This window comes from Haliotis rufescens, unplaced genomic scaffold (genome assembly GCF_023055435.1).
Source record: "Haliotis rufescens isolate VD_foot unplaced genomic scaffold, xgHalRufe1.0.p SCAF_48, whole genome shotgun sequence".
NCBI classification, from domain to species: Eukaryota; Metazoa; Mollusca; class Gastropoda; order Lepetellida; family Haliotidae; genus Haliotis; species Haliotis rufescens.
Window position 1 is genome coordinate 750217 of NW_025964201.1, and position 14611 is coordinate 764827.

The 14611-nt window shown below is 39.9% G+C and overlaps 1 protein-coding gene across 4 annotated transcripts; it reads left to right on the plus strand.

Moving 5' to 3' along the window:
- The first annotated feature begins 1882 nt into the window (after positions 1-1882).
- Positions 1883-14270, plus strand: LOC124117258 (excitatory amino acid transporter 3-like). 4 transcript variants are annotated; one of them, XM_048383440.1, is made up of 11 exons: positions 1883-2034; positions 2551-2577; positions 5008-5083; positions 6319-6517; positions 7100-7129; positions 7717-7946; positions 8099-8225; positions 9207-9440; positions 10128-10322; positions 11444-11578; positions 13822-14270. In XM_048383440.1, exons 1-11 carry the CDS (start codon positions 2032-2034, stop codon positions 13988-13990), a joined length of 1425 nt encoding a protein of 474 aa, XP_048239397.1. In that variant the 5' UTR covers positions 1883-2031; the 3' UTR covers positions 13991-14270. The 4 variants fall into 4 exon arrangements, with proteins under 4 accessions (XP_048239397.1, XP_046335017.2, XP_046335016.2 ...); XM_046479060.2 differs by having other exon boundaries at positions 1903-2034; positions 7100-7310; XM_046479061.2 differs by lacking the exon at positions 5008-5083 and having other exon boundaries at positions 1884-2034; positions 7100-7310.
- The last annotated feature ends 341 nt before the right edge of the window (positions 14271-14611 follow it).

The following is a 14611-nucleotide window of genomic DNA, read 5'->3' on the forward strand; positions in this document are numbered from 1 at the left end:
TGACATATCTAGCTTACTTAACATGTACCACATCTAGCTTACTTAACATGGACCATATCGAGCCTACTGAACATGTGACATATCTAGCTTACTTAACATGTACCATATCTATTTTACTAAACGTGAACTATATCTAGATTACTTACGGTGTACCATATACAGCTTACTGAACATGTACCATATCTATCTTACTGAACATGTGACATATCTAGCTTACTTAACATGTACCATATCTAGCTTACTGAACATGTGACATATCTAGCTTACTGAACATGTGACATATCTAGCTTACTGAACATGTACCATATCTAGCTTTCTTACCATGTACAACATCTAGCTTACTTACCATGTACCATATCTAGCTTACTGAACATGTACCATATCTAGCTTACTGAAAATGTACCATATCTATTTTACTATACGTGTACTATATCTAGCTTACCTACCATGTACCATATCTAGTTTACTTACCATGTACCATATCTAGCTTACTTACCATGTGCCACATCTAGCTTACTTGACATGTGACATATCTAGCTAACTTGACATGTGCCACATCTAGCTTACTGAACATGTAACATATCTAGCTTACTTACCATGTACCATATCTAGCTTACTTACCATGTACCATAGATAGCTTACTTGACATGTACCATATCAAGCTAACTGAACATGTACCATATCTAGTTTACTTAACATGTACCATATCTAGCTTACTTGACATGTACCATATCAAGCTAACTGAACATGTACCATATCTAGCTTACTGATCATGTCACATATCTAGCTTACCTACCATGTACCATATCTAGTTTACTTAACGTGTACCATATCTAGCTCTCTTAACATGTACCATATCTAGCTTACTTGACATGTGCCACATCTTGCTTACTGAACATGTACCATATCTAGCTTAATTAACATGTACCATATCTAGTTTACTTAACGTGTACCATATCTAGCTTTCTAAACATGTACCATATCTAGTTTACTTGACATGTACCACATCTTGCTTACTTAACATGTACAATATCGTTTACTTACCATGTACCTTATCTAGCTTTCTTGACATGTGCCACATCTTGCCCACTGAACATGTACCACATCCTGCTTACTGAACATGTGACATATCTAGCCTACTTAACATGTACAATATCAAGCTAACTGAACATGTACCATATATAGCTTACTGAACATGTACCACATCTAGCTTACCTAAAATGATCATGACCGACTTATGTACGCAAAGTGTTTATGTCAGTGAGGCTGCCGTGGAGGCCTGATTGACAATCAGATCGGAATCTCTTGAAATAATGTCCGTGTGACCTTTTCTGGGAACATGTATGCCGCGTATCAGCTTCACTAGTTTCAGAGAGGAAGCAGTGTAGACACAACAGACCCTGGCGACGGTCCCGGATAAATGGGCCTCGGTCCCGGTGAGCTGCTGAGTACAAGAGGCAAGGAACTATGGTCAGCGGAGTGGTATGAGACTGAAATGCGCCGTAGTCATGAGTGACAGGACGTATTTCAAGTCACGTTTGGCGCGCTTGCTGACGTGAACACCAATACAATAGCCCGGATGCCATGCATGACTTGAAATACATTTCTACAGTAGCGATATGTTTAAATAATACATAACATGTTTCGCGAAGTCTCCAAATAGATAGTTTTCTTGATATATTATAGAATGAAATACATAATTCATTATTATTGCAAATGTGGATGTGTTTTAGTTTATACCTGAGGTGATGGGTCATGTCACTTTCATTTGGGTTCAGTGAAACGGGACCTAGAATCATATAATTCTCTGTGAGGCCCTGTTTCCTGACCTTTCCATTTCGACCTTTAGTAATGTATGCAGCTGTAAATATAGTTTCCTTTCCCCTCCAGTTATAAAGCCGAAACTTGGCCCACACGTTCTCACAAAGGACCACTGCAAGATGTGTTCAAGAGGTTCGGACCCGATTTAAAATATTATTGCAGAGTGTGTTGACTTCATTTAGAAATATCTTGCGCTACAAGTGAAGCATTATGGTAAGTCTTTTTAACAGAAACGTCGTATGCTATTATTAAATCAGTGTTGTGCATCTTTTGAGAGAAACATGATCTGCTACTATTAAATCGGTTTGGTGCATCTTTTGAGAGAAATGTGATCTGCTACTATTAATTCAGTGTGGTGCATCTATTGAGAGAAACATGATCTGCTACTATTAAATCAATGTGGTGCATCTACTAAGAGAAACATGGTCTGCTACTAGTCAATCAGTGTGGAACATCTACTGAGAGAAATATGATCTGCTACCAGTCAATCGATGTGGAACGTCTGTCAAGAGAAACGTGATCTGCTTCTGGTCTATCAGCATTATTGTCCGTAAGAACAGGCATCTATCAGAAAGTCAATATGACGTGATGCAGTGGATTTGTAGATTTCTTCGGAGTAACTTGTGTTAATATATTGTGCAAAACCTGAACATGTCAGTAAACCTCGTCATTGCTGTAATATTTTATTAATGTATGTTATAAATATATTTGTAACTTTGTTGTGTTTAGGCCCCCATGCAGTCACGTCAACAGAAGGTAAGGGCATATCTTATGTGATAGAAAGGGGACGCGTGTCAGTACTTTAGCGTCATATACGCTGATATCCCACACAAAGAGCACAGGCAAACACTCGCGTTCCAGGAACTATACACTGCAGATCATGCAAGATGAACTGTTTCTGTTGGTGCAGTCAAGTGCTTAAGTAATAGATAGAGGACGAGTGTCAGTACTATATGGGGATATAAACTTATAAAGTACTGGCACAAGTTCTCTATCTATCTTAGAGCACAGGCAAATACACGAGCTCCGAAAAATGTACACTATTTTATATACTGAGCAACAAAAGTTCATGTGACATTGAATAAGATTTAATGCAAAGTTATGTTTTTTACCAAATCTGTAACAATTTCGGTTTGCAACAGATAAAAGACTCCTGTAAGTGTTCAAATGGTTTAATTTGCCATACTGACTTCAGAAAATGCGTGATTTCATAAAAAATCATGAACATGCCAAAATGTCAATTTTCAAATCAATAGCGTGTGTGTCCACCTCTGGTTGCAATGCAAGCAAAACATCTTCGTCTCATGGAATGGACCAGGCGTCGCAAAGTCCTGTGGGATATCTGTCCATATCTGCTGGAGCATGTTTCGAAGTTCCTGGAGTGTCTGTGGAACACGTGGTTGACGTCGAAGGCGACGATCCATCTCATCCCACATGTGCTCGATTGGTGAGAGGTCAGGGGAGCGAGCCGGCCAGGGGATGACATTCACGTTGTTTTGTGGAAGAGATTCCTGAACAAGTCGAGCAATATGAGGCCGGGCGTTGTCATGTTGAAAGGTAATGCCTGGGCCATGACGACGCAAAAAGGGTAGAACAACAGGACTGATGATCTCGTCGCGGTAGCGTTGTCCATTGAGATATCCCTCTACCACTATCAAACGGGTTCTCTGTCTTGCTGTAATCCCACCCCCATACCATAACGCTGCCGCCCCCGAACCGATCTTCTTCCATGACACAATGATTGACGTAACGTTCACCTCGACGTCGGTACACTCGAATCCGTCCATCGCTGTGGCTGAGGTGAAAACGAGTCAGTGAATAGAACTTGTCCCCACTGCATGGCCGTCCAGCGTAGCTACTGTCTGCACCACTGTAGACGTGCTTGACGGTGGGTTCCTGTAACAAATGTTATATCTTGGATAACACTTTCTCAGTAAAGTACAGAGTCTCGTACTTTTTGAGGTTGAGTTGGTGGTTTCCTGTCAAAATGGGACGTCTGGTTGGTCTTCTAGCGATAATCCCTGCACATCTGAGGCGACGACGTACGGTTTGTAAAGATATTCGTCGAAGGCCAGTGATACTTCTTGCAGTCACTGTTGCTGGCTGGAATCTATTTCGTAATGGTGTTGTTCCAATCCAGTTGTCTTGTCGATTATTGGTTAGCGCGGCCCGCCACTCTGAGGATGGTCTCTGACTGCATTCGTCTGTTGCCAACGTTGCCATAAACACCAAATGGTGTTTCTGTGGACGTTAAATTGTCTTGCAACATCCCGTTGACTCGATCCTGCTTCAAGCATACCAATGGCTCGCAGACGCTGATTTTCGGACAGGCGTGGCATTTCGTAATGTTAAATATTGCGTAATTGTATTGTTTTTCTGAGTGGTTGTTGTCAGCACGATGCTAAACAATGCATATGGAATCCCGTTAACGCACATGTTTTTATACCCATTCTTGGGTAGTGAAATGCATGGGGCTTGCATAAAAGTCAACTTTAGCATGGAATGCATGCTTTTCTGTAGCAGTTGCTTTTTTGTGACTTGATTCCATACATGTCCTACAATATTGAAAACCAAATTTTACTTGTTTGAAAAATACACTAAAATATTGGTGTCACAGGAACTTTTGTTGTTGAGTATATAAACTGTACGGTTCGTGCAACCTACCCAAGCATGCCCGTATCCTTCTAGATAATGTATCGCTCGCTAGTTAACAAGTTCATGAGAAAGTACAACCATGGATAGTGATGATAATATTTGGTTATCTCGGGCAAGTGAAAATACAACTTAATTTGATATTGAACTGCGCTTAAATTTGGATTTGATGATTTTGAATTCTTCAAAAAATTTAAACCCATCGACCTTAAAAGATAATGATCGTTTTGCATCTCGTACTTCAGCCATGATAGATAATTCAATTGCAGATCGAATCCCAGTTAAAACCAGAATTAATACAAAGTGGGGTTTTAACATTTGGACAGAATGGGCAACAACACATACAAATAGAGACTTGTGAGTTGATGAAGCTACATGTTTGTACCACAATTTTGGCAACTTTGGCGGAAGAATTAAACCATTGGCTTTAGTCTTTCAATGTTAAAACGCTATCCCCAGATCTCTATCAGTGACCGTGCTCTATATTGAGTCATATAAGGGACAATTATTCGACATTTATTTTTGGATTTTCAGACTGAGGAATCAAAACTGTCTATCTGCCATGACCAATCAAGTCCAGGAAAAGGGACAGTTTTCAAATTTAAGCAAGGTGACAAAGATATCCAGATTGCTATGGGATGTAATATAGTCAGTAGAATTTATTAAATCAATTACAAATGTCGTTATTGTTGATAAATAAATAAAAGAATCCATTGATTGTTGTTTAATTCATGTGTGCTGAAATTTACAAGTGTCATGAAGCTCGAGTTCGATGCCTATATAAACTGTATACTTTATCATCATATAAATGTACTCCACCTAAATGGTGACCATCCATTGGACGAAAGTATTTGCCTGTGCTCTAAGGCCTGTGATGATGTAGCATGCAAGTTTCACGAAGCACGAGAGTTTCGCGGCTCTTTAAACTGTACATTTTACAGGACTTTAACAGAAGATAATTGTACTCCACCTGACCTAAATAGTGACCACCCATTGGACGAGAGTATTTGCCTGTCACCCTAAAATAACTACAAAGATATTAGTTTCTATCTTTCCAGAAATCAAATTTGTGTCAACTTTGCAGCACAGCTTTCTACTTGGTCTACATCATTGGCAATAATTTACTTACTGGGAAACTGGCAACGAGTTTTGCAAAACAAACATTGGTTTGATACTGGTTTGATACCTGTAGTATCCAGAATGTAGGATAAAATCAAATTTAAATGTACCCAGCATGAGAATTTATTGGAAATGATGAACGCCAACAGGACTCAATTTAAAGAGTGTGTGTTAAGAAAGTGAATGAAGCGCAGCCGAATGAAGATTATTGACCCCGAACATGTTTTGAGACTGCTGCTGTTAAAAGAAATTTAGGGATAATCGTTTCGGGAATATTTCGTCGGATTACCGCAATAGGATTATCGGCAACAGTTTATTTACAAACCCCAAATCCTCTTTCGCCCCCAAGCCGTGATATAACTGGAATACTAACACACTCTCTTTCACACTTTTATCATTAGGGCAATTTCTCATGGGGATTCAGGTTCTGTGAACAGTTTCAACTGTTGTTTTGTTTAACGCCGCACTGAGCAATATTCAAGCTATATGACAGTCATATGAATTAATCGAATCAAGGCCAATCATGTGATGGATGTAATGCGCAACTGGTCACGCCGTCTGGTAGATGACAGGCAATCAATTGTCACCAACCTGATCACCCGATTAATTAAGTCGCTTCTTGCGAAAAGTCAAAGTTGCTGGGGACCTATTCTTACTAGATTATTCACAAAGTTGACATCAAATTTGACTTATTCATTCACTCACCAATGTACACGTTGACCACAGCTCCTGAAACATCTCCGTGGAAACGTGTTGCTGATAGCAACAATTCTATCAGTGTTTCTTGGGGTGACTATTGGGCTTCTGTGTCGGCAATTCAAACCCTCAGCAGACACCATTGCCTTGGTGGAGTTTCCCGGAGAAATATTCATGAGGATGTTGAAGATGTTGATGGTGCCCCTGATAGTATCAAGTATGATTACAGGTAAGTCATTGATTTATAATAATTGTTATTTTGCAGGATATTGGCATTTTGTAATAGACTTCGTGGAAGATCTGGACTATCATTACATACCCTGCATAATTCACATTGTCTAGAGCTCTGATGTCGCGACAAAACTTAACTTGCCCTCATTCAAATCAATAATGTGGATAGTCGCGCATAGGTAGTCAAGGTCATAGAAGTCTGCATTACGAATAGATTTGGTTCAAATTCACGCCAGACAAAATGTAAAAAAGGTAAGACGATTGAAAAGGAATATTAGATTATGCTAGTTAAAATTGTCATTTCTCAAAATGCTTTCAATGGGAACTGCCATGTGTTTATACAGTTGAGGCAACATATATCAGGGGCGATGAGATATCCTTGTGGTAAAGTGTTCGACGGTCACATCGAAGATCAGAGTTCGGATTCCTGAAATGAACACAATGTGTGAAGCCCATGTTTGGTGTCCCCTTCGTGATTCTGCTGGAATATTGCTATAAGCGGCGTAAAACCATACTCACTCTCTCATGATCGCTCACCATATATCACGTCTCAATCACACTAAACGTTTGTGGCATTCAGGTGTTGCGGGCATGGACAGGCAAACGTCAGGTAAAATGGGACTTTTCACTATCGGGTATTACATTTCCACCACTGTCATTGCCATCATCTTAGGATTTGTCCTTGTGTTCTCCATCAAACCTGGAAATATCGACTTCACCTCAGCCAACGTCCGCACTTCTGAAGACGTTCGTCAACCATCTTCGAGGGATGTTTTCTTGGACCTTGTGAGGTAGGCAACTACAATGTTGTAATGCAGACCCCACAGCTTCCCGGTTACAACACTTAACTCATACGGTGTAATGTTGATTCTGAAACCATGCATTTGGCGTCATGTTGCAAACATTTCGCGTAAGGAAATAACGAAAGCATGTTAAATGTGTTTACGAACAGACGAAACTTCAGTAGTATTCTCAAATTAAGGAAACACATACATTGCCATCTGTTTGTTCCAATAAAGGTTTATCAGCTACACTTCCAATGCAAAAATACGAACATTTGGCACAAATCATTATTCTTGGACTATTATCGAAAGCTAATAATCGATCCCAAGTCTATGGGAAATGCCGCCTTAAATATGATATTGTACTCACAGAAACAAACAAAATACTTTTGTATTTGTTTTCTATCCTGTTTAGGAACCTTTTCCCCGATAATCTAGTGCGTGCAGCGTTCCAAAGTAGTGGTACAGTATATACACAGAAAGCAACATCACAGGAAAATATGGACGGAAACGAAACAGTCCCTTACACCATTGGAGCTAATGTATCAACAAACGTAACACATGAAATGGAGACGCATGAAAAACATGAAAACAGTCTAACGTGGGTGGGTAAACTTGCGTACAAGCCTGGAGTAAACACTATCGGTAAGGCTTGGTGTTACAAATTTATTGTAAGTTATTAAGGAAACTAATCTAAAGTGTTTTCAATGTAGAATTAGGTTACATGGGGTGCTTGATACATTTCTAGGTATGTATATTAATATGCCTGCACGTTAACTGGTAGATGTTTTCAACAGGCCTGTTGGTATACTGCTGTGTGTTTGGAGCCATACTCGGGAAAATTGGCAAGAGCGGCAAAGTTCTCCTTAAATTCTTCAATGGTATAACCATAATCACTATGAACATGGTCAGCAAGGCAATGTTGTAAGTATAGTGTGTTAGCACTACACCGTAAAACATGACAAAACCGAACATAGTTCAGTAATAGATAATGCATTATGACTATATTCTTTATCTGCCTTGTGTCAAAGTTAGGTATAATCAAGGTCATTCGCAAACATTACCAGAAGGATTCAGAGTGTAAACTGTTAGGGCTCAACAGTGTCGTCAGCAATATTCCACATGTAGTCTGGACGACAAGTGGTTGTTATTATGAGCACCGTCCCACACCGCTGAGCATGGTGACACGCAATCAACAAAGGAGACGACACGATATTACTGATTTATACTGCATTTGGCACAATGTTTCCCAATCCGTATGTGACGTTATTAAATTTCATATGAAAGTTCTAAAGTCTTACTGCATTAGACTAAGATGTGGACCATGTGTTTTCTGAAGCTATGAAGGTATTCGGTGGGAAAATAAAAGCCCGATATGCGTGTTGTTAGAGCCGTCTAATGAAGATATCGTGTTGGTACATTGCTTAACCACCCGTGACGATTCCGGGGTAGAATAGGTCTTCAGCAACCCATGCTTGCTGTAAAAGGTGACTATGCTTGTCGTAAAAGGCGACTAACGGGATCGGGTGGTCAGGCTTGCTGACTTGGTTGATGCATGTTATCGATCCCAATGCTTGGATCGATGAGCATGATAGTAATCACTGGATTGTCTGGTCCAGACTCGATTATTTACAGACCCCCGTCATATAGCTGAAATCTTGCTGAGTTCGGCGTTAAACAACCAACCAACCAACCAACATTGCGTAGCCTGGACGGGTGCACTGAATTGCGTGCATCATGCCCCGACAGTATTGCTTGTTACTTATCCAGTCTACTACTATATACCCTCAGTCCATTTCTACGGGTGACATTGACATAGCGTGAACACTGCTGGCTATCAGCAACTTGAAGTTGCTTGTGCGGCATGGAACATCATTAGCCTTCCTCTCTGCATCTTCTGCCCAGGTACTCGCCGATCGGAATCCTCACTCTGATAGCTGGGAAGATTCTGGGTGTAAAAGATCTGGCGGGGACTGCTCAACACCTTGGGATGTACATGGTGACTGGCCTGATTGGTCTCTTTATCCACGCTGTTATTGTAATCCCGCTGATATATTACATTCTAACAAGGAAGAATCCATTCAGAGTGACTCTAGGAATACTTCAAGCTCTTATCACTGCTATTGGAACTGACTCAAGGTTTGTCATGTGTTGACTTGAGGATGAAGATATTTAGAAGCGTTCTTTTTAGTAGTGAACTTTTTACTACTAAAAGGGCGGGGGTATGTAGTTATACCAAAGTGATACCATGGACTTCCGTCCGTTCGAGGACATGTTTTGTGTTTGCGACCTAACTGGAAAAGGACCAAAAGGATTCTTTTCCAACCTGGTGAACACTTTTTATACCTACAGGAGAGGTGCAGTGTTTGAAGTTTCAATATTTGGATTTTCTGGAAAATACAGTTATTTTTCATTTGTATACTTAGAATGTGTTTACTTAGGCATTTGTGCGACCCTTAACTAGAAAATTAGGTGCAGTGCAAAGTTTGATTTTGATATGTGTATTTTCTGCTCACTTTTTGTCGTGTTAACTTTCTTTCAACCCTTTTAGTCCCTGTTGGCATTACGGAACAGAGCAAAGCTACACTACCTCCCCTGCTTAGTTGTCATAAGAATTGACTGAAATAGTGGTTCAGTGGTCAGGCTCTATGCACAGAGTGATGGATTGACATGAATCCCCGAAGGCGTGGGTCGTTGCTTATGCTTCCACAACAGGAGAAGAAACAGACCCTGGTTTGTCTGTTCCTTCTGTTATACAGGTCACTGTGATCTATGCTGATTGTGACGTTAAAGAACATTAACTCATATCGATCTCTTACTTTACAGTTCAGCTACACTCCCTGTGACAATACGCTGTTGTGAAGAGAAGTTAAAGATTGACAAGACAATCACCCGTTTCATGCTGCCAATTGGAGCTACCATTAATATGGATGGGGCAGCATTGTTCCAAGTCATCACTCCTGTCTATTTGGCTCAGCTGAGCAAGATCAATCTAGATTTTACACAAATGCTGACATTAGGGTACCTGACACTCAACAGTATCACTATTTCAAGTCAAATATAACCGTCGGTGTATTTTGTAGTGATAAAAACGGTTGTGACCTAATGGTGGTGCCCGACAGAGCTCACCAGTTTATAACGTGCGCTTATATGGTCATCCCCCAAACCAGGAAAAAGTATGTCAAAGCTGTATCTTTTTTATCACTCATGATTCCAGCAATGACACCCACGTTCAAAATATCTTTTTCCACTTTCATATATTTTGAAATATGTGAACATGTGGTATGCTGAAGCGCTGCTGAAGCGCTCTGTATGCGTATTTTAAATTTTGTAATCATTGATACTACTAACAATTTGTTTGTACAGTGCCTAATGCCTCAGGTTTAACTGTTCAGGTGCGCTTGCATGTATTTATGTACATTTTATTTTATAAAATATAGACACGTATACATATGCTCCAGTAAAATGAAGACAGTTTGAAGAATCTTGCAATAAGTCTACAGAACTAAGAAGAAATATAATAGAACAAAATAGTACTGTTTCTCTATTGCAACACTATATGATTAGGGCCGCAAACCTGCACACCTTTGTGAATAAAACCGACTGGCATACATTTTAATACACAAAATATGATAAATGAATTTCACGGCCAAGGCAATCATCCTGAAAAATTATGGCTGGCAGCCAGTTATCAATGTGTCAATTTGATTACATTATGTTTTGGGATAGCATCTACTTATGCATGAATCCCTTTCTTTTATGATCATAATCTAAATTAAAGTTACAAGTATGCCAGGAAAATGCACGCGAGCGCCACTGTCTCGTTCCCATAGTAATAATCCATGCATCGTTCTATGGTTTCTAAATAGAGGTGAGGGAATACGCAACCATGGCGCGATGCTCCAGTAGGTACACCGTCCAATTATCACAGGGAAAACCCAGGTTCGAGCTACAAGATATATGGAATGTCACGTTCATTCTTAATGTCCCAACCCATAAAACCAAATGCACTTAAAAATACACAGGGAAAGTTTTCGTATTGCACCGATTCAATTAGTGCGTGTTTACTTTATGACACAAAGTGTTGCTTGTACTTATACATGACGTTGGGACACAAGATGTTAATGGTCCGTTGTTTTTAGTCTTGCAGCAACTCTGGCCAGTATTGGGGCAGCAGGAATACCGGGCACAGGACTCATCATCACCATGATGGTCATGTCTTCCGTGGGACTACCAATTAACGACCTGTTCATGATACTGGCTGTCGATTGGTGTTTGTGAGTGTTTGATTTTCTGAGATGAGTAGTCAGTATTGAATAAAGATGTTTTATGAAACGAGTTAATAAACGACATCGGAGGCACACTTGTAGTCGGGATATAACGTGACCCAGGGTGCGTGAAGTGATTGAGTGAGTGATATGGGTCTAACGCTGCTTTGAACAGTAATCCACTTGATGTTGGATGAAAGTCCAAGGTGACGCAGGTTTCAGACGTTTACCAATTTGGTGAAACACACGTCTCTATAGATTTATAACGTCATATATTATCATTGTTGAATCTGTAAAATATTAAGTAAAATTAACACATACCGAAAGATGTACAGTATAAATTCCATGCAAGTAAGAACACTCACTCGAATGTTGTAGCCCTGATCAAATAACTTTTGAGCAAGAGTCGTCTATTCCTCTTGAAAATATTGGCGCTCGATTGAATGTAGACACACAAGGCTCAAGCTCCTGGCATAAAGGGAGAGTTGACTTTTGAACTCTCCCTTCTTTTCATACATCGTTTTGCAAAGAGCTAAATAAGAAACGTGGGGCGGTTTCACTCGTATGTTATATTTCTTGTTCAGGTGAGTAACTCTGTGGAAGGGAATTGATCAGATCATCGATATATCTGAACTTTAACATCATTGCCAAATTCCCTTGTTATGATTTTGCCAATCCGAGCAGCAATTCCGATTCATATGCATAGAGAAACACCTTGCTAGGGAGGAGCATAGTTTAAACTCATGGGAGGCCTACTTCTTGCCTACATGTCTGTCTCATCTCCATATATCACAGAGATGTTAAGGGTACTAATTTAGCATTTTCACATATTGTTTTCTCCGTAAACTTCAGATGGCACTTGCTTACATGTTTTACAACTGGTTCTTATCCTGTTGAGATGGTGGTGTAACTATACAGTCTCCATGTGTAGTGATATATGACCATGGATCAATGAATTACGGTTTTTATTATATACTTCAGTGTGAAAGACAGTTTTCCGAACTTGAGAAAAGTGATATTTTCCTTGTAGTGAACATAAGACTTGATATTTCACTGCTGTGAACATAAGACTATGACGGAACTATTTCCACACAAGAGCTACCTCCACGCTAGTTGTCTCCCTTTATCGTAGGTGTCTGGCCCGTACACACACTGTTGTCTTCCCTTTTACGTTAGTGCCACATTGACAAGGCAAAACAATGACAAATTGTCATTCATAGTGTTACTATCGCTTCATGCCGTTTGTTATTCTCTTGAAAATGTTTCATTATAAACTGTAAATTTCTCATTTAACTTGTCAATCGTTTTGCAAAGTGCCATTTTTTTACTTGACCAGCGTGTATTCTTTCGCTTCCAACAGCGGTCTCGTAAGTTTCAGGAATATATTTGGTTAAAGTTGATTTTGTAAATAATCATATCTGTATGTATGATACAGAATTTTCGTGACCCTAAATGCTACTTTTGTTTATATTTGTTAAGATTTTGCAATCACGAAACTTTTTTAGTCGCAAATACAATGGGCGGTGAACCGTCCCTGTGTTTTAGGTAGGGAGAATTAACGTTTCAGGGTTTTACATTTCTAATGAAACAATTAAATTTTCCGGTAGACAACTACAGAATTAGTATATAATTAATGGAATATTCCATGTGTGTCGTGAAATTAATGTTCCTCTGCTCCCGTGATGGGGTAAAAAAGATATTTTCACTCGTGGCTACGCAACTTGTCAAAATATCTCCCTTCCCCCTTCACTCGATGAGCGAAACATGATATTTCACTCGACACATGAAATATCCTCTATACCTTACGTTTGTCGTACGTGGTGCACAGAGTTGGAAACTCAATCATTTTGACACATTTGAACTTGTTTTTTCTGAAATTGTAAACAATTTAAGTAAATGCACATATTATTAACAAATAGAGAGTCCTTCATTGCTTGTGTTGAGAATTACAGTTTATCTTTGAGACAGGGAGGGACTTGGTGGTCAATTTGTTGGACCCAGCAATGTCTGTCTTCGACATGTCTGTAGGTTTTCAAGTAAAATAAGCCATCCAGACTGACATATCCACCTTGAGATTCCGGGTTATTGGCCTCCTACTGGTTACCTCTGCTGGTGGCGAGAGGCGACATAATGGATCGGGTGGTCAGGTCGACTACTTGGTTGATTGGATGTTACCATAAACCGACGAGGTATAAACTAACAAGCCCATATCACATGTAGATATATATATACTTGGACTGTCACTATTTCAGAGGCCGCATGAGAACAATGACGAATGTTAGTGGTGACTGTATGGCAGCTTCAATTCTCCAGCATCTTTTCCAACCTGGCGCGGGAAGGGATGAACCCAACAAGAATGATGGAAACGGAGCAGTGCCAGAAGACGCCGCGAAAATGATAGAAGACCATGATGTTGTCTAAAAATCAGAAGACCATAGATTCCAATACAAATGCGTAAAAAGACATCTTCTGGTGTCGTGATGAAAGACATTACAATAATTTCTTAAAATTGAAACGCAGTGTCAGTATTGTCAGTTCACTCTCCCTTGTCGAGCCGTGCACTATGGATTATACAACCATATAGTGAATGAAACCTCTCACCTCTCCCGTCCTTCAAGAGCTGATTCCGTTGGGTGGGTTCCAGCGCTGTGTTTAAAGGTGAATTGTATTTCTTTGCATGAAATAAATCAATGTGTCTCAATAGTTTTCCCCATAAATGTCATCTACCTGTGGATGTAGTTAATGCACCTATGGGGATTCCGGGTTAAGAATTGGTCCTCAAGAATCTGTGGACGACTAAATGGATGGCACAGTCAAGCTCTGTGAGGTCCCGATGGCTTGGATCGTTGTTCGCAGTTCTAGTCGCACGATTATGTACGCCCCGTCATATAGCTGGACTACTTCCTAGTACTGCTTCTAACAAACAAACAATGCATCCTGAACTCACAATTGTCACTCGCCGTTAAGGCTGGTCTTTTATATTTTTTTGAAAAATTCTGAAATTATCAAATTGTCGAGTTTCTACCTCTTTCAAAGGGGATG

Excerpts from the sequence above, each read along its gene's own strand:
- LOC124117258 (XM_046479060.2), top strand. The coding sequence starts at position 5,036 with ATGACCAATCAAGTCCAGGAAAAGGGACAGTTTTCAAATTTAAGCAAG. Across the intron at positions 7,311-7,716 it reads GTTTTCTTGGACCTTGTGAG|GAACCTTTTCCCCGATAATC; the intron begins GTAGGCAACTAC and ends TATCCTGTTTAG. Across the intron at positions 8,226-9,206 it reads ATGGTCAGCAAGGCAATGTT|GTACTCGCCGATCGGAATCC; the intron begins GTAAGTATAGTG and ends TCTTCTGCCCAG.